The sequence below is a fragment of the Hippoglossus stenolepis genome, chromosome 2, assembly GCF_022539355.2.
Source record: "Hippoglossus stenolepis isolate QCI-W04-F060 chromosome 2, HSTE1.2, whole genome shotgun sequence".
Classification (NCBI taxonomy): domain Eukaryota; kingdom Metazoa; phylum Chordata; class Actinopteri; order Pleuronectiformes; family Pleuronectidae; genus Hippoglossus; species Hippoglossus stenolepis.
The window spans coordinates 24946498-24972470 of NC_061484.1; the positions used below are offsets into that span (position 1 = coordinate 24946498).

The following is a 25973-nucleotide window of genomic DNA, read 5'->3' on the forward strand; positions in this document are numbered from 1 at the left end:
GCACTTTACTAAATACAGACCATTTCCAGTTTTAAAAGAAAGCCAACGTTACAGCTCAACAACAACAAGAAAGATTGACGAGTCCACTACATATAGTATTTATATGATTATTATAACAATTAAGTTTATGGTGGAGACGTTTTTGTAAAACTAAAGCTCCAGAAACTAAACTGATGATAACAATAGAGAAAACATTGGAGTTGTCTAATATTTTATCAATATTGCTTTCTGTCTATTTCTGACTACATATTTTATAATTATGATTATCATGATTATTAGTATTGTTGTTATTATTATTATCACAATTGAATTAAGCTCAGTTCAACTAATATAAAGCTCAATACTATAAAGTCAGACTTTCATTAGGACACAGTTCAGAGTTCTCCAGCTGCTTCCTCTCTCAGATGAAACACCTGGAGGTAAAAACAAAGTCGAATGGAAAAACTTTTTAAATTCCCTGCGAGGCAGATATGTCAGGATTTTAACTTGCTTACTCAGCGGATCCTGTCCACAACAAAAGACTCTGAAAGTGAAAAGCAGATTTGGAGCTCTTGATATCAGGCCTACTGGCGCTGCCTGTTTTCACTCAGACTTCTAATTATTTTTAGTTCTTTTACCAGGACGGCACTGGTGTGTAAGACTGGATGACTTGATGGTTAATGGATCTGGAGAGGAGATTTGATTTCTTACTCCACATTCTTCCAAAACTCCAATGGTAAAGTTTGTCTCTTGCATTTGTTCTCTGGCTACAGAATTATCTCTGTGGACTATTCTTCAGCGGCTGCCTCTCTGATATCAGAAATGGTCCCTGAGGACAGGATTGTCCCCGGTAGAAGAAATACAGGAGACGCTGTGCTGATTTGTCTGCAGCTGTCAAACCAGTACAGCAGCTTTACAAAGACCAAATTATTCGGTGTTGAATGGAAAAAAAAAGAGTCTTGTTTGACAACACTTCTCATTTTTCTCTCTTTACCTTAAGTGCCGCCCACTGGTCAAGTGCTCATAGAGAAACAAAGGGACTTCTGCTCCGAGTGAACTAGCGGCCTGATGAACTCGGACTTAATAACTCACAGTAACAGAAGAGCAGAGTTTCTGCAGGTTTAAACGAGTCAAGTAGGAAACATATGAAGGAATATCAGAGTCTACAAATTCTATATTACTTCACCCCATCACCATAATTGAAGATAAGGTGTATTTGCTGAGTAGAGAATAACCCTTAATATACTACGTTATCTCACAAACTGCAGGGACAGTTGGTATTCATGGTCTTTCACTGTACTGCAGGACCGGAGTGGTTTTAGTTTATCAGTTATTTATTCGTCTTATTGGTTTAACAACAAATGGTAAAAGTTGTATTTGTATATAGAGCTTTATACCACTCGAAGCTAAACAGTACAGTGTTTTGCCATTCATCCATTCAGTGGCACAGCCATCAGGGGCATTTTGGGGTTCAGTTCTTGCCCAAGGAACTGGGCGGTATGGGGAAGGAGTGGGATTGAACTGCCAACCTTCTGGTCAGAAGATGACCCTTTACCTCCTGAGCCACAGCAACACAAACAACAGCGTGCTATTCTGTATTGTCGAGAAAGGACTACAACACACAGAATTAATAAAAACTATACATGCCACTGGCTGCGTTTATCTGTTCAAAGCAAGTGTTATTTTTTTAATCAATCAATGTGAGCACGTTAACACAGATGGAATTTTCTGTGTATGAACTAGGAAGCAAAGATTCTTCCATCAGAATCAATGAATTCACAATGAAACATAACAAACATAAGCAAGTGCTACAATTCCATATAACCATGCTGCATTCACGTCAACCCTATGACTAACATATACAAATAAGAGTCTGTTCACAATGTGTTAAAGACAAGTAACAGAGGGATTAGAACTGAGTCACTAACAACTCTTCTCTTATTGGAAACCTTTCCAGAATATACACTTTGACCTTTGTCCTCATGAGCCAAAGAGTCCTAACGAGGCGAGACGAACTTTCTAAGGTCCAAGTTAAAGTCAAGGGTAATGTGTGTGTTAGTTATGGATAAAGTTTGGGCAGGAAAAGAGTTAGAATGTGCACAATGAATTGAGTGTGTGTGTGTGTGTGTGTGTGTGTGTGTGTGTGTGTGTGTGTGTGTGTGTGTGTGTGTGTAAACAGTATTTGGCATGAGCCTGTGTAAATTTGTGGGTTTAGCTTCTCTGCTGACTTCTGTTTAAGTTAACTTGGTGGTGTGTGTGTGTGTGTGTGTGTGTGCGCATGTGTATTTGTGCCAGTGTGTCTATACACTAATTCTGGTGGAAGAGAAATGCTGAGCAATGAGTTTATGTGGTGTCCTCTAATTGTCCTGGAAGAAAACAGGGCTGTCGAGCGAGAAAAGAATTATTCAATGCTTGTGTGTTTATGTGAGTGAGCTGTGTGTGTGTGTGTGTGTGTGTGTGTGTGTGTGTGTGTCTCTGTGTGTGTCTGTGTGTCTGTGTGTGTGTGTGTGCGTTTGCATAAAAGAAATTTACCTGGCATTAGCAATGCACTCGAGTGTAGCCTCACTCCCGGCCACCACTGTTGTGTCTTTAGGTCCAATCACAATCGCTGGAGCCAAAAGCTCTGACTCAGGATCTGTGACAGAGAGAGAAAATATGAGAGGTAGTTTAGCTCATAAATCACACTCGTGCACACACAGCAGCACACTCTGGAACTCAGTCCATAATAGTCGCACACACACACACACACACACACACACACGCTGCTGTACTTTTTTCGTGCGCGCACAATCTTACCCTCGACTATTTATCATGATACTTTTTCGAGCAAACACCATCACAGTGTCCACAGTCAACACATTTAGCTTGATTTGAACCCTGAGCTGTTTGTCTGACTAATTTTAGAACCGAGCCAAATGTTAAACAAGCGGTTCTGCGGGACAATGGGATGGATTCCTGCCATGTGAGAAATGTTATTCGGGAGTCTCTCAGGATTCAGTCTCCGAAGATCTGATACAAACTGCACTGAGCTTGTTTTAATATCATTGAAGCAGCATTTTACACGTCGTGGCTAAAAGCGTTGCCTCGACTGAGACTGTGCTGTGACGCAGATAAACTGAACCTTGCTGCAAAACAGATGGAGCAAATCGTCTGCACCCTCCAGCCGTCGGTGGGTCAATACTCCCTGTTTTTGTGTCTTTCAGTTCAAAGCAGAATTGTACCAAGTAACAAGTTTTTTTTCCTTTTGTCAGCGTTTTTTTTTTGGAGGATGCGGCCGGTTAGTGTTCTGGAATCATCAGGAGAAAAACTACACAGATCAGATTCCTGTTCAACCAGGTGATCGACCGGTACAGTGAGACGACTGAAGCCTTTGAGGCATCCAGACTGATATGAATGAGAACGTACAAGATTAATACAACTGTAGAGTGTGAGTCTGGATTGACACAAACAAATTCACTCAATAGAAATATCAGGATTTCAGTAAAGATCCATTTAAGACTGTTTAAGACCATATAAATATTTACTATTATATCAAATCTTCAAAGTACAATAAAATCATACCTCCAAATGATAAAAAATAATTGAATGACTGCGATCTAAAGATCATTTACTCATTTTAAGTTGTTTTTAAAATCAACATATGGCAGTTGCATGACAAAGACCTTTCCAGCACAGATGGGAAGCTGACTGTGTTTGCAAAGGTCTGATTGAGCTGAATAACTTCCTGACGCACACATACTCCCACTTTTATTTTATGCATATGTGTTGTATCTGCTGACAGGCAAGAGAAAATATGTTAGACTTTTGTTTAGGAAATTCAAGACAATTCTAAAACTTGCAGTGGTTTTTATCAAGGACACAGAGTTGAATGCTTTTAGGACTTTGCAAGAAATGAAGAAATGTACACACAGTGTAATAATGGTGTTTTGTATGTGAGGAGTTTGGTATAAGTGGAGCAGAATTACAGACTATTACAGAATGATGGTTCATGTAATTCTTCCTTATAAACATAATCATTCTTTGTCTGAAACACACGACGGAACAGGGTGTATAATAAGGTATTAGAGACCGTGTGTGTGTGACAAAAGATTTACGAGCTAAAAGGTGTATTAGAGAGATTTGTAGCGTGTGTGTGCAAGATTATGATTGTGTGTTTGCAAAGGATTCATGAAATGATATGACCCTTTCACAAGTAAAAGCAAACACTTGTAATGTGTGACAAAAATAAGTATAAGTGTAAAAACAGAAGCACGTTCCAATTAAATAGTTGATACATGTTTTTTTATACTTCTTGAAGCCGCCACTTGACAGTTATGTTTCGTGCATGTGTACGAACATCATTGAGTTTCTCATGCATACGAGATGAATATGTAGATTTCCAATGAGGGAGGAGGAGAGAGTACACATTAACAGGATAGCTCTGATAGGAGGTGGAGGAAGCGGGATGTGAAGAGAAGAAATGGGATGGGGGGGGGTGGGTGAGGAGCAGCTTTGATCTCTCCTTTGAAGGGAAGGAGGAAAAGGTGGTAATTGACTGTGCTCTTTATTCCTCTTTCTCTCCATCAACTCTTTTTGTATCAGCGAGAAAGAACAGAAAAGTCACATCGCACTGTCACACGGAGTAAGACATGCGGGAACTGTGAGACAGGTAAATGACAGCACACACACACACACACACACACACACATACATATACCTTTAGTTCTGTCTCTGTGAGGACACTCATTGACATAACACACAACCCAAACCTCAACCATCACAACTCAAACTGGTCCTTACAAAAAGAGAAGTGCAAGTACACACTCTCCCACTCAACTGTCTCGACAGAAGTGAAGTCATTTATGGAAAACGAAAAAAGGAACAGGAAGTAATAGTCTCAGGTTCTCCCTCTCTCTAAATTAAACACACACACACACACACACACACACACACACACACACACACACACACACACACACACACACACACACACACACACACACACACACACACACACACACACACACTTGCAGAGGAGTTGTCATTGGGACTCTGCATTGGCTTCCATTCATGGTGGACAGCCTAAGCCTAACCTCACCAGTGTTTATGCTGTAAAAGGTGCAAAAGAGGTAACAAAACAAGTGCACACACACACACACACACACACACACAAGGTAAGAACTAATGATGGGTGGCAGTGGAGGGTACTGGACAGACTGGGAGACATGCAGAGAAAGAAGTGGAGTATAGAGTGTACATTTGTCGTCCACTGTTGGGAGCAAAGGTCAGACGGGAACTAGTGGCCGTCAGCGCAGCCTTAACGGCAGCAGCGGACGTGGATAATGAGCCCAACCTGTTAACTTGGGCCGTGTGTCCGAGGGGAGCAGACGGACAAATCAGCAGAGCGGCGAACACCGGTGTGACAAAGGAGAACATGGAGGAAAGAGAAAAGGGCTCAGAAGAGGGAAACAGGGTTTATATGCAGATAAGGAATGCGAAGGGGGGACCGTGCAGATGGTCTTCTTCTTCTTCCTGGAGTGACAGACACGATAGTGGAAGTGGAGGGGAAAGCAAAACGCCATATGGTTGTGTGATCCGCACTATTCTTTCTCTCTGTCAGTGCGTGTTACACCCTTTTTCCTCAGTGGGGAATCTCCAGCATTTCATTTTCATCTATATCTCACATCCCCTTCTGCCCGTCTTCCCTCTCGTATTCCCTATCATCCACTTAGCTCCTCCTTTTTGTTGTCAGGGATTAATTAATTAATCTTCCTCAATTTACACAAGGAGAAACATTCAAACCGCCAGACAGTGTTAATGTGTGTGTGTGTGTGTGTGCTGTGACAGCTAAAAGGCTCCCTGTAAAGACTGTCCAGAAGTTTAATCTAACTCTAGTGGATTCCTCATTTAGCAAATGAGAAACACCATGTGGCAGAGAGTAGGAGTGGAGGAGGGGAAGGAGGGCAGAATAAAAATTGCAGGGTTGTAGCACAAACGAAGTGATAGCACAACAACAAGTCGGGGCTGAGGAGCTTCATTAAGGAGCGAGGGCTGATTAAACGAGGAGCTTAAAATAAAAAAAAGGCTGTTTAAAAATAAATCAAAAGGGATGATGGGAGAGAAAAAAGTACGTGTGTGTGTGTGTGTGTGTGTGTGTGTGTGTGTGTGCACGTGGCTCATAGACTGTACATGAAGATACCACGTCTCCGTTGTGCTTTTTATTTAATTTGGAGCCAGAGTTTGCAGACGTAGAAAGGATCGTGGCGTAGAACTGCAGTATCGAGGTCACACTGATACACGCGCTCCGCTAGTCGTTACTCTCAGCTGTCAATCACGACGCTTCACCTCATAAAATAAGTCAAACTAAATGCACATGAGTTTGATACATGTTTGATACATGTTTTTTCTGACTCTTGTCGGTCTTGGAATTTGGTCCATGTCCCATCTGTTAACATGGAGCAGGCAGGGTTTATCACCAATACCGCAGCCAGCCACCAGGGGGTGATCAGGAGGATCTGGGTACACTTTTGTGTGTTTAATGTTGTATCTTTATGTACAGTTCATGACATGGCTTGGATAGTGTCTGACTGATACTTATGCAGAATATCGATATATAACCTATATAAACATAGAATTTAAATCTGCCGTACCATATATGTAGGGTAGTAACAAAATTTAGCCACTAGATAAAACATCTAACCTGTATGTTGGATAGAAAATTTGGTACTAAGGATATTTTCTCTTGGTTTCTCTCCGTTAATAAAATGCCCCCAAGACCTTTCTCCATTAAAAGGACTTTTCACAGTGCAGTATATTGGAAAACATTAATGCCAGTACAATATATCTACTGGGCCTTAGAGGTGGATACACTCCTGCACCACAGAGGCAGTGACACACACGGCAACATTCAAACGCTCTCGTCAGTGCAATCACTGCTGATTGACAGTCAAGTGCTGCTGAGGTGACACAGCTGTAGAAGAGTGTGAGCGTGTCTGTCAGGCGGAAGCAGAAAAATCCCAAATTAAATCAAGGACGGGAACGATGAAGGAAGAAGAAGAGGAACAAAAAAAGCAGGGCTGGTAAAAAGGATTGTTGCAGCTTTAGGGCAGGAAGGAGATAGAGATGGATAGACAGAGAGAGACGGAGGGAGAGAGATGAAAGGCTATTCCATCCACAGATTAGAATGTAATCCCTCTTTTGAATGGATTCTCAGATTACAGCTTGTTCTGCTATTAAATGTGCCAGTCACTCCACACTACCTCTGGTGTCAGCGCGCGTGTCTATGTGTGTATGATCTTTCTATGACTGTAAATCTGTGTGTTTTAAGCTTTTGAGTCAAATCTCCGCAGAGACCTCGAGAGCAGAGGGATTGGCCGGGGGGGCGAAGACACACACACACCCACACACACACACACACACACACACACACACACACACACACACACACACACACACACACACACACACACACACACACACACACACACACACACCTCCTTCCATGCATATACACAGACACACACAGCCATTCTCACACGGGCAGACTGGTGTTAGCTGACTGTGTATTAATAGAGTTGTCAGATATGTGTCCGCAGAGTCCACAGCCAACTAACACATATCACACTGAGGCCGCACACACAACAAGAGAGTGAAACGGCTGAAGAAAGACAGAGGAGAGAGAAAAGAGAGAGAGAATGACAGAAAGGAAGGGCACCTGAAACGAGAGGTTCAAGAAAATGGGAAGTTTCTTTTTTTTCTTCAATAATTTAAAGAGTTTTTTTGGAGGGTATACAAAAATAAATTGAAAGGAGAAGGTGATAATTTGCTGATCTCTCTGGAGAGCACGCCATGTGTGTGTGTGTGTGTGTGTGTGTGTGTGTGTGTGTGTGGTGTGTGTGTGTGTGTGTGTGCCAGTGGGGCGAGTGTTTGTGTGTGTCACTGAGCTCATTAATGCTTCATGCTGACAGCTAAGTGTCATCGTCTGACTACACTTGCCTTAGAATGCCAATATAAAACCACAAGTCAAGACATGGCACATGCACACACACAGTCACACACAGTCACACACTCACACTCTCACACACACAGACACACACACACACACACACACACACTTAGAGCAGAAGATCCAAGCCCCAAGGGGAGACAGACACAGACAATGGGGAAGCAGCGAGAGGACCGAGAGAGATGCCCCATTTTAAATATTCATCTTTTCCTTCAGCTGCCAAAGCCTCTATCTATCTCTGTCATCATGCCACACAAGTGATGGGAGGAGGAGATGGAGAGAAGGAGGAAGGAAAGAGAGAGAGAGGGAAGGAGGAGAAGAAGCGGGAAACATGTGGCGGTAATGGAGAGGCAGAGGAGGACGTAAGCTCTCAGGAGTGCTCGATGATTATTTGATTCATTTGGAGTTTTATATTAGTTGCGATGTTTTGGCTCGATGATGAAACACACAATGACATAATGAGGTAACGTTTCGTCATCTCTATAGTAAAATAAAGGTATGTGCAACTGCTTCAAATCTGCAAAGACACACACACACTTATTTCGATACAGACATAGCTTATAAAACATATATAGCATTTATAACAAACTTTTAAACTACTTCCGAACAGGGATATAAATTGACTCCAGCGCTCGCTTCTCATTCGTGGTAGTTGCTGCACTGATGATGCTACAGTAGCTAGCTACAGGCAACTGACACTCAACTAAAGCTTCCCTTCTAGAGCTTGTACTTCTGAATTTATGCTCTGCACCTGCCAAGACACATTTTACAACAGACAGAACCACTGCACCTATGCTGTAAATCAGTAAATTCTAAAGTGGGTGACGTGGCAGCCGGGGGGGAAAGGCAAAGCCAAAGTTTTTAATATCTTACCATATTAAAAGACATTTACACAAAACTTAAAATCTACAGTATCTCTAAAGGCCTTTGCACACTTTTTTCCATGCAATTAATTTGAAGGTTGTTAATATTTTTCAAACCGACTTTCACATCATCGTGTTATTGCAGCTTTTTTATTTTTCGACCCAGTTCGAGGTTCCCAAGGTTTCGCTTCTGAAATGTGTGAGAAATCATCCGTGTTGTTGACAACGTCACGTTTTGAGGCTGTAGTCATAGTAGAACAACTTTCTCCTCCATTCAGTCTGACATGAAGTTTATTTGTCGATTTATTTACTATAATTGTCTATAGCCATAGTTATTTATGTCTTTAAAAGTCATGGATATAATGCGGCCGACTTGAAGCTACGATCAAGCAACTGGCGACACGACTCCTGTCGAAGAACATGAATGAACCACAGCTGGGACTGTTACAAACAAACAGGACCTTCCTCAGTCAAATTAAACACTATCATTTTGTGCCAGCTGTTGCCGCAGTTTTTCAAACTGTTCAACAGACGAGAACAAATAGGTCCTGAAGCCACTGAGATGCAGTTTGACCTCCTGAACCGAGCAGTGGAACTCTCCACGTCCGTCTGTCTGCGTCAATGCTTGCTGTATCCTGGTATGTCGATTTTATAATTAAGGAAAAGGACCAGATCACCGTCGCTTTATGTTGATCTCGTCTTAATTTTTCAAAGTAGCTGTTTTATCTTGATCCTAAGAATCATTCATGAATGTTAATAGTCAGTCGTGTCAAAGTTCTCCTCCGGATTATTCAGCATATTGTGTTGTTTACTTGTGTCACTGTTCGAAAGTGGAAGAAATTAGTTCGAGCTACTTCACTTATGGCTTTTTTTTAAAGATGAGAGTGTCTCATCTACTCTTAAGAGACATCTTAAAGCAGAACTCCACTCTTAAGCCAGCAAAGATATATAAATACACTAAGTTCTCTCTGTTTTAAAAAGTTTGACAAGCACTGCTGCAAACCATCCGGTTATTTTACTGTATATTCATAGGTACAGGCTGAAAGCGGACTGACCTTGAAGGTTAGAGGCGGCTGGCTGAAGGTTTTTCTTACTAGCAATGAGGCAGAAACACTGAAACCCGGAATAGTGGAACATCTTTTACAGCATGCACCCACGACCACTGCCAATGTGACCTTCAGCAAAGCACTTAGCTGAGCGGCCCTGAGCTCTGACCTTCCCCGCGGAGGTAGAGGGTCACAGGAATATTTGTCTCTGTTAAGAGAGAAGGAGCACGAGAGAAAGAGCAGGGAAAGATAATGTAAATGTAAATGGGTTCTTTACCTGTTGACCCACGGTTCTTCTTGCCGACTGTCCATCAGCCGGAGAGAGCGAGATGAAGAGAAATGGTATGAAAGGGGGGAGATAGAAAGTGGGGAGGAAAGGGGAAAACAGGAGAGATATCATTTAGATTTCAAGTGTTTCCTCCGGTGGCAGCAAAAACACACATTTAGCAAAGTACACATGGAAAAATAATCAAAAGAGAAACACAAGCTTTTACAAGACAGCGGCTCTGAGCTGTCTCTGAACTGAGGAGGCAAACAGGAAGAGGAGCATCTTCCCTGAGAAGGAGGAAGAAGAAAAAAAACACAAACAAAGACAAAAATCAAGAGACAGAGAAATGGATGAGAGGCAGGAAGAGGGAACGCCATGTTATCACGGAGTCCAGAGGAAGACAAGCTGTTAGCGGCTCATCCATCAACTGCCAGCGACAAAATGTTGTCTCTCATTCACTCTTTTCTTCTGGCCTCTATCATCTCTCCTCTGCCTTTCTCCCTGTGTTTGTCATAAGTCTGGTGCGAGCAGGACTGGAGGCTGTGAGAAAATGATGGCATTGACATTCTACTGGCAGAAAATCTACATTCACAATTCATCTATCAATACACTACCCCCCTCGCACTGCTGTACAGCCACTGAGCCACTCACTCAACACTTGAATACTGTGTGTGTGTGTGTGTTTGTGTGTATGTGTTTGGATCTGAGAGTGTGTGTGTGTGTGTGCGTCAGGGACTTAATTTAGATTCTGACGTAGCGCATCAGTGCAAAGTTCGCTCAGTATGTGCAACACGCATGCACACACTCACACACTCACACACACACAAACACACACACACTCACACACTCACAGACACACACACACAAACACACACACACACACACACACACACACTGTATGGGACACGTGATGAAGCGTGAGCGAGCCAGCTGACGAGAAACAGGGAAAAAAAAGCTGCTTCAGTATAAAACTGAGAAAAGCTAAAGAGGAGGGAGAGAAAACTTTGGCAGAATAATGAGTTTCGATGTTGTTTTTTATTCTTGTGGATGAATCTGTTCATCAACCTCAGATCACATGGATTTCTCAGGTTGAATAGACACTAGCATGGAAAGACACAATGCCCAGATTGATCGTAAACACAGCTAAAGAGACCAATTTAACTAGAACAGTTTGTGCTGTTCCGTTGCCGTACTGGGAAGTCTATTATTTTGGAGAATTTGGAAGAGGGTCACGCACACAAATCCAAACAGACGCACACAAAACACCGAAACTCGCAGGCTTTGGTCTGGGGGGCATACGACTGTGGGTGTGTATTCAAATGAAGTGTCATACTGAGTCATCTTCAGTTACGAATGGGAACAGAGAAACAATGGGGACATCGGGGGAACAACAGAGAAACCGTGTGTGTGAGTGTGTGTGTGTGTGTGTGTGTGTGTGTGTGAGTGTGTGTGTGAGTGTGTGCCTTCACAACACAAATCATCTGATGTTCGTCAGGTTAAATCCACTAAACACATTTTCCAGTAACTTTCCCTCCCGTCATTGTTGTCGCCGAACCTTTGAAAAGCCCGGGATCATCGCTGTGTTTACTGACGCGCGTTTTCACAGCAGATAAAATAGAACTGCAGCCGTACAGGTGAACACAAGCTTCCTGTTTCATCTCTACACACAAAACACTCCACCGCTCAATATATAGATGAAATGAGATGGATTTTTTAAAATACAATTCCAGCCGATGTGAAAATATTAGTGTGTGTGTGTCTAAGTGTGTCTCAGCCTTGAGTATGATTTGTATTCATGAATTCACTACTGTGTATTCAGTGCCTGAAGGACCTACAAACAACCAGGTCACAGTGTCCTCTGTGTGTGCTCACTACGATGTGTGTGTGTGTGTGTGTGTGTGTGTGTGTGTGTGTGTGTGTGTGTGTGTGTGTCTTTGCGTAGGTCTACCACAGGGAATTAGTACAGTATTTGTGTTGTGGATGTTTCTCCGTAAAACAATCCCACATGCCGTACCTGATCTTTCTGTGTGTGTGTGTGTGTGAAGGTGGTTGTTGCTATGTGTGTCATGTCTCACTCCTCCAGCTGAACTGTGCAGGTGCTGACCTCCCAGTCCCCAGCCGCCGGTCACCTGTTTGCTGCAGCGCCTCCGCACCCTCTGTGACTCAACACCTCCTCCCACCTTTCACACACACACACAGACACACACACACCTGCCGGGCCTCCCTTCCTCTCTGCCCTCCATCTACATACAACCAGACCCCCCGGCCGCCCCAGCTCCACCTTACCCTCACTGATAATCTATTCTCCTGTTCAGCTTCGCCTCGTTCTCCCCCGTCCGCCCACCTCGGCATCCACTGTCACATTTCCCCCGAGCGAAAGGAGACTTTTTTTTAGCAACACGTTTGAGTCGTTTCTTTCTCTCTCTCTCGGCTGTTTTAAAACCAGAGTTCAACCTCAGAACCCTTACCACTCCAATTTACCCTGTCAATCTCACTCCCTCTTCCCTCTGTTCCTCCCCCTCTCTCTCTCACACACACACACACACACACACACACACACACACACACACACACACACACACATGCATGCACACCTATTTGAAATTCATATCAATGGCTATACAAATGTAACACTCCAATTTCCAACCCTGACACATTCACAGAGAAACACAAGGACTCTGGACCCCGTCGACACACACACTCACTCTCACACACAAAGTTGTGTCCAGTAAAATAATAAGCTGACTGGAGAGTTGACCCCAGACCGCAGAGCAATCCCTGACAGACCCCCACCATCAAATTTCGTAGTCAACGTGCTTCCTCTCCTCGCACCCGGCAGTCTGGCTCACTTTGTAAATCTGACCAGAAGTGAGGAGAGCTTTCATTTAGACACAGTGTATAAACAGCAGCGAGCAGGTTTACATATTAAAATGTAGATTTCATACAAGCCAACACTCTTCCTCCAGGTATTTGAGCCATATCTCGTCTTTGGCTCAGATTCCCCTTCCCTCCATAAACGTGCGCTGTGGGAAGATTACATCCTCCTGCTGTCTGCCTGTCCGAACCAAACACTAGCACCGGTTGACCTTTCCAATTTACCATGTCAATCATGTCCACACACACACACACACACATGCACGGACAGATAGAATGCAGAGCCCACTCTCCCATATACGTAGAAGTAAAAGTTGGTGTCAATCATCCTTGTTTGAATCTCAAATGTCACCAGGTTTTGACATTCTCTTTGCTCACCGCCTAAAAGAAAAAGGTTAGCATACACCTGACTTTCTCCTCCTATTTTTCATTTCTCTCTCTCGGCAACGTCTCGTTCTGCTGGAATCTAATTCGAGCTCTCTCTTCTCCTGTTGCATCCAATCTCTTTAGACTTGTTGGTATTTTCTCTGTGTCCAAAACAGATGTAGCACTCAAATCTGCACTTGAGATAAAAAGCCACCAATCCCTTGTTAAGCATTACCTCATGAGTCGAAAACAAAGAGCGAGCAAATGAGCTGAGGAGTATAAATGTGCCAGTGAAAGGGATTAAAATAAACAAAAAGCCCCCAAAAAGGAAAGAGCAGAAGTACAAGGGAGTTGTAAGAGACACATAAAACACGAGAGTGCCATGTAACGAAAATGGGAAAAAGAGATGTTCAATTCCCACTGTGAGCCTAATGACGGCATGGGAGAGATCTCACATCATTTACAATTCAAAGGAGTGTTGCTTCCTCAAGTTTTTTGGCTCTGACACAAGTCGCCGCATTCGTACTCGTACATTCCCATTCAAGTGTTTGAAGTCCTGTATCGGTAATGATGCCCCAACTGGAAAAACGCACGTCATGTGACCACTCCCCCATGAAAACACGGAGCATATTGTCTACTCTTACTTACGAGGAACAACAATGGTGAAAAGTAGGGCGAGGGATTTCTTTTCTTGGACCAACAACAAGGTGGAGATATGAGTGTTTTTACGACATATCGTCTTCCCACTGGTAATCGAGTTGTAACTGATAAGAACCAATCAGGAAGCAAAAGCGGCGTCAACATGTCCTTTTTTGCTTGAACATACTACAACGCTAACCTCAAAGCAGCTTTTCCAACCTTCTCTGTTTTAAGGACTCCGGAGTAGTGAGGACGGTACGAGGGAACGTAGCAGCAGCGATGTATTTTAGAATTAAAACATGGTCGTGTGGATGTAGCCTCAGAGAGCCGGACTGTGGACTCGGACAAAACTTGGAGGTGCTATTCGGACGTGGGTCAGGTTCCTACTGCATGTGACTATAATCATGGCAAACATCGGGCTCGGGTCGAGTTCATACACAAAAAACTGAATTATCGGTTAAGCTTGGTTAGTTTTCTATCTAGTTAGGACAGATAATTGCTGCCTGAGACTCTACAAAGAGAAGTGGAGGTCTCTGATCCTGCAGGGGAAACAGCATGGAGGACAAGGTGGAGGGAAGGTGGAGTCAAACGTGTGCTTTGAAAAGTCAGTAATATGGTGCAGCTACACGTGTGTGTCCCCCTGCACCTCAGTTACCAGATGGAGAAGGAACCACAAGTGACATCAGGAGATGCATCATTGCTAAATCACGTTGCCGCAGGGTGATCCCCAATCTCCCACTCCTCCTTCATAGTCACTCCTTCTTCGTCTTTATGCCTCCACCTCCCTCTAATCGCTTCACTCTGTCCCACGGACTCAAAGCACTGTGTCTAAGAGACCCTCAGCATAACTAAACAGGCGCACATAATAAGAGGATACTGAATTTTTAAGTGCCTCCTTTAGAAACGAGTGGTTTTCTAGCACAGCCTCCACTGCTCCCAGTGCAGCCTCTGCTTTTGACACAGTCCATTCATTTACTACAGGCCAGCAAATCTAGGGACGAGGCCTGGAGGAACGTGACAGATCAATGGAGGGTTACATGTCCTGGCATTTCCTCGGGCACTTCCTTGAAGGCTAAGACACTCGCTCACAAACTCACAGTCTTTGGAGCAGAATAAAAACATCAATACTGTACTAAGACTTTACTGATGCCCTTTGGGGAAACTCCCTTGAAGAGGCTGATGCTGTGTGATGCAGCAGTACACTGTGTATTCTTACTTATTCTTATTATCTACTACGTTTTGCAGTTAGGACACATTTCATGAGTAATACTGTCAGAGATATATGGTGACTTCTCCTTTGACAGTCGAAATTAGTGAAACCTAAATGGATTTTTCTTTTAGCTTTGGTCTGCATCAAAAATGTGACTGTTGTCACAAAATCCTTTTTGGAGCCAGATATGGATTTTTTGGGGGCTGATGCTGTTACAGATATTTTAGGGAGTAAAACATTTCAGACATCAATATATTGGTGGATATACTTATTTAAAAAAGTTGTAAAGATATAGTTATCATTCCCTTATGATAAATAAATGTAACTGAGGCTTAAAAGTTTACAGTTTGATCATAAACTTTACTATGAATAACCATAAATAAATATATATGTATGTTACTTTTATTAAGAACATATTTTTGCCCAATACTGATAAATCGGTCAGGCTCTACGTCCTTTATAAACCAACCCTTCAGAATACAACATGAAACGATGCAGAATACACTGGCAAGATAACATAATGCTATTGTTAATACTGTCATATTTACCATATACAAACAATACACTTTACAAATACAATCTAAATACGATAAAATAAGATAATCCTTTATTGGTTGTCACTTTGCCAGTTATCCCTCGGCCATGATTGATTCACAACCTGCCGGTGGTAAGGTCGACGCTTGTTTATTGTTCTGTTACACTTTCATAAAAAAACAAGATGCCAGTGTATTTAAATTAGCTTCTTAATCTATTTATATCGTTTCAAAACCATTTAGGATCCATTCATCTCACCTAGCGACGGCCTTGAAACTGACACCGGACCATCTAACACAGATGGAAAACCAAAACAACATGAGACTGAACTTGTGCCATTGTTGTTTTCTAAAGGCGTCTTCAGTCTAAATGTTTGTTTCAGCAGGGATCAGATCTCAATTTAATTACATTCAGTTCACTCCAACAACAACAACACAGCGAGGGCCTGTGTATTCCAGTTCAGTGGGTAACAGGACAGTTCAATTAACATCACTGCGAATACAAGACGCACATGGAGCCCATCACACTGACAAGGGGGCAATAAATCACCGAGAGCCCAGGACTTCAAGGTCTGTGTTACAGGGGAGAAAAATATCTTTGAGATTATTTGTCCTGAAATGATTTATAGCGCCTCCCGTAGGCTAATAATAGGATTGCTGATAGAATTATTGAAACGTATGAAAGACAGGACACTGAGACACACACAGAGACAGATGTTACCAACAACCACACATTTGTTCTTTGCAGCCAGGAAGGAGAAAACAACTGAGTGAGAACAGACGACAACATTCTTGGCAATAGTTTGCATCAAGATTTGCATAGTTGCAGGGATTAGGCCACTGACTATTTCCTGAGAGAAATGGAGTAAAAATGCATTTTTGGAACAGTAGTCATGGAGGAATCATTTTTATAAAAGGACAAACCACTGTAATGTGTGTCACGGACAATATGATGTGAGAAACAACACAAAATGTTTGTTTTATCACACCAAAACACAAAGCCCCATAATAGGAAGCTTTATATAAGATAATAATCTCCAATTAAATAAGAAATAAAAACAAATAATAATAATTAAAAGGTGATTTTATGGCATTGTTTTGTTTACAGCTTGTTTTACTGACTTGTGGCTGGTTATTGACCATCTGCAGCTCTGATGTGTTTTTTAAACCAGGCCAATGCTTCACATGGGTCGGGGCCTTTTTCTGAGAGGAGCTGATTCTATTGATCAGATTAACTCACACAACCTCTTTGTTTTCTTCTAATAACTGAATAAACAATGCCTCAAAAAAGCAAAGAAAGAAATTGGGGCAAATCAACAAATAATTGTCACAAGTATCCTCGAGTTTCTCACCTGCAAATGTTTTCTATTGTCAACATTGTACCAACTACTGACACACAAATATTAAACTCTGTTGCTGAAACAAAGAACAGCCGATTTCATTCTCACAATCTCACCCATGTCCACATTTATCAGTGTTTTCCGTGTCTTTTACGTCCGTGTTTATATGTAAAGCGATCACTCAATGGGGCCGAAGAAGAGTTCAGGCCTGTGTCTGATTAATAGCTTAATAGATTGTGTGGCTCAGAGATTGATTTGTCGGGTCTGGACTTTAACAGATTCATTAGAACGGCGATAGATCTGTGAGATCTTGCTGAAGCTGTTCCACCCAGGCTCCGGACGGCACATGACGGGTAATGGACATCATCCGTCTGTCGGTCTGTCAGTCAAACACTGCTGCAATGTAAGTGTGTGTGTGTGTGTGTGTGTGTGTGTGTAATAAACACAAACACACATCTCCCACTTTCTTTCAATCACTCCAAACAACCAGGTAGGTGGGAGGGGGGGTGGAGGGGAGTAACATTGGGATGAAGAGGGAGGAAGAGAAGGGAGGAAAACTATATTTGGATTAAAAAAATCCTGTTGATCTATTCCTGTTTTCAGCCTCCCCTCTCAATCTTCAACTTTTACACTCTGCTTCTTTCTTCCTCCATCTCCATCACCCTCAAAGCTTTCTCTGACGCTCGCTGGTACCCGAGCCCGCTCTGTCCTCATCTACCTTCTCTTCATTTGCGCATAAACCAAGAAAAAAATAAGTACACGTGTATTGCGTAGGGGACAGGAGGAGACACACACACACACACACACACACACACACACACACACACACACACACACACACACACACACACACAATTATGTATTGCTCTCCTTGTGAATTAACAAACGGGTGTTAAAAGTGTCTGAATTTTAGCGAGGCTTTATCAAATGAATACAACACAGTATAAAGAACCCCCCCCCCCTACAGTCTTTCGGACCGTGGTGTCAGCTCAACACACAGAAGCTAATGAATAAATGGGATCAATGTGTGTTTGTGCACAAGTGTGAATTCAAGTGTCTGCGTCCATTGGGATCTAAAGACTTTGACTTGTGTGTGTTAATGTTTGTGAGGACAGAAGAAGCGAGGACGAGTTCTGTGAATGGACATTTGTTCTGTCAACTGTTTTCCAAGGTCAAGAATAAACTGTCAGGTTCATTCAATAAAACAGATTTTGTTTGTACAGTCATTATTATGTATCGTCCCCTCTTATTGATTTTGCAGTGACGAAGATGTATCTTCATCACCGTGCAGCTCTAATGATGAATGGTAAATCTCTTAATGGTACTTGGTGGATGTATTAGAAAGAAGCACGGCACAGCCAAATAACTACGGTGCACACACACACACACACACACACACACACACACACACACACACACACACACACACACACACACACACACACACACACACACACACACTGTGCAATAAATCAACATAATGTTATGATCGTGATGTAAAGCTCTTGGAATGCACTTACTGCGATATCAATATGTCTTTTTCAGGTATGTAAGGATGAGCTTATTTGAGCCTTTTACTTCAAATTAAAAGCTGAAAATTTGTTTCCTGTAGCATTAGTGAGGATTTGAACATTGATATTGATGAAACCCACACGGCCAACTTGTAATATTTCAACTATTTTGTTCGTCTGTCTGTTGTCTAGCAGGTTTACGCAAAAATGACATTAAACATGGTGTAAGGAGGTGGTGGTATATAGGTCAGGAGAGAACCCATTAAATTGTAGTGCAGATCCAGGGAGTGGATCAAAACTTTATTTTACTTTAGAATAATTCATGAATCTTGATGAAATCAATCAGGCACATTTGGTGTGTTAATTCGTGCAGCTTGATTTGATTGAAAGAAAATGTTGTTTTGTAGTTTTTTAGAAGAAACAATGATAAACAGGCAGATTTGTTTTGAGGCAGCAAACACCCAAACTTTTACCCAGAATTTTCTATCCATTGTTTCAAATCTCAAAATTCCTCCTCACGTTATTTTTTCGTGATGGTGTGGTTGTAGGCTCCCCCCCACGTTTTTGTGTTAATGAATAAGAATTGCCTTGTTTACTCGGGGAAACAAGTCGTTCAACACATCACAGAGACAGTGGATTTCCTGAACAACCCCAGTGGGAGTATGAGGCTTGTTCTGCTTATACAGTGAGAATTCTGAATTGAGACAGATCATCACAAAAATAATATATTTCATCTTTGTAGGTACAATTCTAAACAAACTGTGACACCCCCACTGGCTATACTATATATTCCAATATCTGAATTTTTCAATGTCACGTCCACCAGCTCCCTTCTGGTCTCATCTGGGTGGAGGCCAGCAACCACCCATCTCTCTTTGCTGGCTTCCCTCTGCCATTAAACCCATTCTCCTTCCTCAGCATCTCATCAAATCTCCTATTTACCCAATCCTTTATCTTTCTTCTCTTCCCTCTATCCTATCTCTTCATCTCTCCTTCTCTCCACCACATCTATTGCTCCAAATTAACATCTGCTGACTGGCCTGCTCCACCAATAACCCATCACACCCAGCAGGAAGCGCAGACAACACAAAGGGGAATGAGTGTGTTTGCACGCGCGGTAATATTTCCTTTTGTATTCTGGAATCCTCTGAAACGTGGTTATGAAAACCCCCCGAATGCAGTCGGTGTGTGTGCTGATACAAGCTGGCAAATGAACAGCGTATCCCGGTGGGTCGCTCGGCTTGGAGTCGTGGAGCCTCGCGCTTTTTCACACAGTGATGAGTATCAAAATAAATCTGTAAAAAAACGTCTGTCTACACGAACACTGCATACAACACGAGTCCTTAGCTGGTACAAAACTCCTATTCAGAATATTAATGATCATGCGCACTCACTGACACACACACACACACACACGCAGTTTGGGGGAGGTAGCAGTAAGGACAGCCGTGTGACTGGCAGGATCATTAAAACCACGAGCACAACGCTACTTATCTGCACACTTGACACCTCATTCAGTTTCCTGTGTGTGTTTCGTGTGTGCTCGTGCATCTCATCTCCTTAAGGGAGCCGAGACGGTATCTGTACACAGTATTTGTCTGGAGATGTGCATTAGTCAGCCTTGACGGTACATCAACTACATTTCCGACTGTATCCTCCGCACAGACAGCACAATATTTCATCCTCCTTCTGCTGCGTTTCTCCCCCGAACAAACGTATCCACGCAAATTCTTCCATCTGCTTCATTCTCTCACACACACAAACACACAAACACACAAACAAACCGTACACACACACAGACACAAACTCAAGTAAGGTTCTGCCTCTACACCACTGAACATTAATTAAAACATAAGTTGTCTCGTAACTTTAACCTCCCTGCGCCCCCTGTCTCCAATAAAATCAAGGGCTGAATTAATGCTGTAAGCAGACTTAGGTGAATCAACCTTTATTCGTGGGTCAGCCAAGCTGCCACTGGCTGTTACCAAGCAAACCTGTGTCTTGAAAAAGTTAGCAGGTATGTTTAAGTTTATTTTTAAGAGTAACAATCTGATGGTCAATAAATAATCCTGCTTTAGCTGACTATCTGAAATCTGTGGCTGTAATCATCAGACATTACTTATCCCATCCGTCCTTACTGACCTTGGACGAGAGCTGATTTACACCCTGGACAAGTCAGCAGCGAATCGCAGGACAGACGTACAGAGACCAACAACCATTCACTCCTACGTCGAATCACCCTAAACCCAATCTGCATGAAAACACAGTCTGAGGGAGGAAGAGAACCCAGAGAAAACCCATTCAGACATGAGGGGAACACCACACAGAGAGATATTGGATGGACGTGAAGTTCAGACCCACAAACATCTTTGATTTTACCCAAAAAACTAAATTAACACACTTAATCTCAGTATGTTAAGGACTAACTGTAAAGTTTTTCAAGTGTGAATTGTGTCACTTGAATGTAGAAAATATGCCGTACTACTACTACTACATCCCTTTCAATCCCTCACTGCTCACAGTGTTCTCATGCCCTGAAACAACGAGTCAGAGTCAAACTTCCAGACTTTCACTGGAACCTCCTCCTCTACTTCTCTGGCCTCTTTACATCCACAGCCTCTGCTTGTTCATTGATTCTTCAGGAACTTGTTACATCCACCGTCTGCGACTTTCTGCCCGTTTCCTCTCCCACCGGACACCTCGATCTCTCACCACTTCCCTTTTTGTCTATTGACCGTTTTATTCGCGAACGGAGGAGGATCTGAAGAGCGCTTGAGTGGGCGTTCGCCTGCAAAATGCTGTGTCAAAGCCACGTACATGGGCATCCGTCTTAATCTTTCCCATCATGCTGTAAAACACGCTTGCAATTAAATCCATAACTGGGTGGAACGAGTTGAGCGTGCACACGCAGCCACACACAGCGATTCACACTTCTTGTACTGACACAGTCCGCGAGCGAGTTTCCTGTCCGTCCCTCCATCACGCCATCTCTCTGTCTGTACACTGGGGTTTTAATTATAGAACCGCAGAGAAGCCTCATTAGACTGAGTGAGAAAGTGAGAAGGGACCGGGAGAGACAGAAATGAGGGGAGACAAAGGTAACAGACGGAGAAGAGAGATGGGGATCAGCAGAGAGGCGTCTGATCCCCCCCGCTGCTGAAATATTGAATATAATAACTCCAGACACATCCAGTTGTAGCAGGAATTAATCAAAGCAGCAATTCATTAGCGAAGTCCTTTTAACAAAACCTCAGAGTATTAGGGCCTATTTGTCTGATCGTGCATGTGTGTTCCACATCTGTAGACTTCAAATTACCAGACTCACAATACAAAAGAGATAATTGTAAACCTAATGTGTCCTCACCCAGGGTTAGATCTTTCAAAGGAACCCACCAGGCACAAGGTACAAGGTATAGATATAACCATTTTAGAAAAAGAGACTCCATCATACTGGTACACGCTCTTCAAGGTTTACATGCAATTTAATGCACCGGTGATTCTGTGAAGTGACCTTCACGATGGTTATCTACATAACTAGCCTTAAGACGACTTGAATACAGGCTTCCTACGCAATCTCAATCATGGAGAGCGGAGAGTTTCTTCACACCGAACAAAAGATTATCCAACTATTAAACACAAGCATTCAGAATATCTGCCACAGCGTTCCACAATTAAAAAGTTCTAACTTGATGCTGCATTACAAAAGGCCAAAGAAAGTACGCCCTGTGCTGCTGGATAAAGCAACACACACACACACACACACACACACACACACACACACACACACACACACACACACACACACACACACACACACACACACACACACACACACACACACACACACACACACAAACGCACACACGCTGCTGCTTTAATGCATAAATATTTAACGTTTAATCCATTTTAGTTTAGCAACAACTGACAAAAAGGTTCATTTCTTTAATGAACCACAACAAGAACTCTCCACCACCAAGTTAATACATCCGGCCCCAGATGGTCACAAAATGAGGGGCGGCTGTGCAGTTATTTGGTGAGTGAGCGTGCACACACTGCAGCGTCTGTGCACACTGCAGCGTCTGTGCTGCTTTCGTCCGGCTCCAAACAGTATTTTCGAACAGTACAAGTTTAAATCAGGTTTTCTGCTGCAAGTGCTGTATCTGCCTGTCCTAAACCAACAGCTTGCACAAATAACAGGAGCAGGAGAAGTTTCAGAGCTTGCTGAATGCTGCTTGTTGTTTTCACTTAAACTCTTCAGCACAGTCAGAGCGGGGCATGACGGCTGCTGTACTGATCAGAGTGCAGAGGTCTGTGTAGCCACTGAAACCAGGCTTTGGGTTAAGAGCCCCAAAAAAAACCAAAAGTTATTTGGTTCAGAAATTCTCTTTAAAATTATAATTTCTCCAAATCCAAGGTGACTCTTTTAAATGTCTTTACTTTGCTCGATTACAAGTACGAAACCCAACTAGGGCGACAAAGCCGTCTCTCCCCCAACTCATTGGACATAATTAATTATATATCTAGTCATTGGATTTTCTCTGTTTTTAACGTAGGTAACGTCTCTTTGAGCATCGTTATATTAATACAATTTAAAATAATAATAGAAGTAGTAGCAACACAAAACTGCGAATACAATTGAAACCATTTTAGAAATATTAATATGAATTAATCAAATATCCAAATAGTTGCAGATTAGTTACGTGCTGATCCACTAAATACTAAATTGACAAATTGTTTAAACACTTAACGTGTCCATAAGGTACAAATGGGATTTTTTTTACAGATTGCTCCTTTAAGGCTCTCATCACTTTTTCAAGCAATTTTCAAACAGAACCCTATTTCACTTTCTTCAGTCTGCAGCATTGATTCAGCTTCTGAGTGTCATCAAACGCATTCAACAGCTTAATCGAGTGGCTTGTTGTTGATCGTGGTAACACAAGGATCTTCCTTGTTTTATATCTTTGTGTACGTGCGATGTTTGTTTCTTCGATCCCAACATTTTTGAAAATGCCATTACTACGATTAATGTTCTCTAATCACGTGTTTTTTCTGATCAGCTGCAGTTTAGCACCCACCGAAAAATAAATTATATACAGTAACTAAAAGGAAAATAAGAGCATCTGCGCATATCTATAAAATCTTTGAGCCATTTTATCTTGCTGTTAAATAATAATTGGCAGCTGCTTCCTAACAGTGCCATAGATTCTGCTGGTAATTAATTAAGAGCAGTCATCTGAGAGGGAAGGGAAAAGATTTTGTGTCACCGCTCAGCGCTCTCACACCTGTGCTCCTATCAGGGGTGGAGAGTTTATACACAGTTTTCAATTTGGCGTTTGTTTTATTTTTATGGGTCACGAGCCCAAAAAAAAAACCCATCTGAGAGTCTCGCTGCTCCTCGTGTCTCATGGCGTTCCCCTTCTCACTGGTTTGACTGGAAACTCCAGGGACGTATTCCCTGTCAAACACTGGAGCTGCAGACTGTGGGTGTAGAGCAAACTGTGCCACACATGTTCTGTCTGTGGTGTTCCTTAACCGTACGATATGGAACCTCAGCCACGAGGGGTCTCTCAATTTAAACAATAAGACAAATAACTTGAGTGACCAATACATTCATGGCCCTGGACGTTATAGCGGAGGCGAGCAAAGCCACGCGTAAAGCAGATATGGCTCAAACTAAAGGGTGACCTCCACCGCGGCCAAAGTGAAACGTCCTTGGAACATAGATGGAAACATGTTTGGACGATGCAAGTCCACATGTCAAGAACATATGTAAGATAGGTCTGGTTGTTCTGAGACATTTTAATGAGGAGTTGTTACATGTTATATCTTTAGAGCCTGTCGGGACATAGTGCGGCAGAATGTAATCAACACATCGTCATGCAGTCAACACCTTGATCACATCACGACAGCTGCAGTGCTGCAAACAACCTGACAACACACAGGACTCTTTATGTTTGAGCTTTCAAATGATGCAATGACACACACACACACACACCCCCCACACACACACACACACACACACACCCACACACACATGCATGCACACAAACCACAGATTCCACAACACACTCTCTCTCCAGGGACACTAAAATACCTCCAATTAGACGCGCCGCAGAACAACTGGGATGGGACCTGGAGCGCACACACACACACACACACACACACACACACACACACACACACACACACACACACACACACACACACACACACACACACACACACCGAGTGGGCTCTCATTTAAGAGTCAGTGATGTGGAACGGAAACATCTGGAGGGGAGGGAAGATGATTAGGGAACGAACTAAATGAAACAAAGACACACACGCGCAAAAATATTAACACAAATGTCGTCACCAAAACGAACGTAAAACTGAAAACAGGTTACGGTGTCTAACGAATACTAAAAACTATGTATTTTTAAAAGATTTTCAAAAAGAGTAGTAACCTGTGTGTCATGGGCCAAACGTATGCTGTTTGAATGTTCCAAGGGAAACATACACCAATATCTCCTTCTCCATCAGATCCCCCGAGTGTGTGTGCGACAGCGTGCGAGTGTGTCTGGGTTGTGCGGGGGTCAACTGAGTCAGATGCTACATGAGTCTGTGTCTCAGCTCCTGAAAAGGCCACTCGGTCACTTCCCGGGGCCGAAGGGGGGGGGGGGCCGGGCCCCTGCTTGATGGCGGCAGGAGGGAACCAAAGGATAAACGGGAGAAACAGGGTGATGTAGACGTGGCGGAGACCCGGGAAGTCAATGACAGGGGGCGTAATCAAACTCAGACAGACTCTCGTCCAATCACCAAGCCGAGGTAATCAAACTCAGACTACCACACCCTCCTCGAGGCAGACGTACAATGATTAGGGTTATGAAAGGACAGAGTTTTTCTTTAACAAAGTATTTATGAACTCGGAGCTGACGCGTCCTGTTCAGCTCTCCCACCTGCGTCACCGTCTCGTCATCTTTCCTCTGTTTGCCTTCTCCTCTGCCACATCACTGAATACAGTTCTTGCAAATATAAATGCAGCAGAATCCAATTTACAATACAAATCAATGCCGTGCAGAACTATGAAGCCTCAAAGCCGAAAAATGTCTAACAACCTCTTCCAACTTCCTTGTCTCATTTCTGAGAACAGGAGTTTGGTTCGACTTCAGCCAGTACATGCAGTAATTACAGAGATACGCTATGTGGAGCATTTTAAAGGGGAACGCCGCAGATTTTATTCATCAAGTTCCGTTCCCTCGTCAGGGACAGCGATACTCAGCCTGTGAGGATCTTTTGAGGTTGTGGAGGGAGCTTTGTTAAGTCGGAGAAATGAGATATCCTGTTACGTACTGGATATTGGAAAGATGTGAGCGTTTAC

The 25973-nt window shown here is 42.8% G+C and overlaps 1 protein-coding gene across 2 annotated transcripts in view; it reads right to left on the reverse strand.

Annotated features, from left to right (window-relative positions):
* The window catches only part of sdk1a (sidekick cell adhesion molecule 1a), a 231817-nt gene that overhangs the window by 79386 nt on the left and 126458 nt on the right, over window positions 1-25973 (reverse strand). Inside the window, exons 6-7 of one of the 2 annotated variants that reach the window (XM_035172078.2) lie at window positions 10150-10176; window positions 2512-2614 (exon numbers count right to left, since the gene is read on the reverse strand). In XM_035172078.2, the coding sequence (XP_035027969.1) occupies window positions 2512-2614; window positions 10150-10176 (130 nt within the window). The remainder of the gene's footprint in view (window positions 1-2511; window positions 2615-10149; window positions 10177-25973) is intronic. The other variant, XM_035172087.2, reaches the window with a different exon arrangement.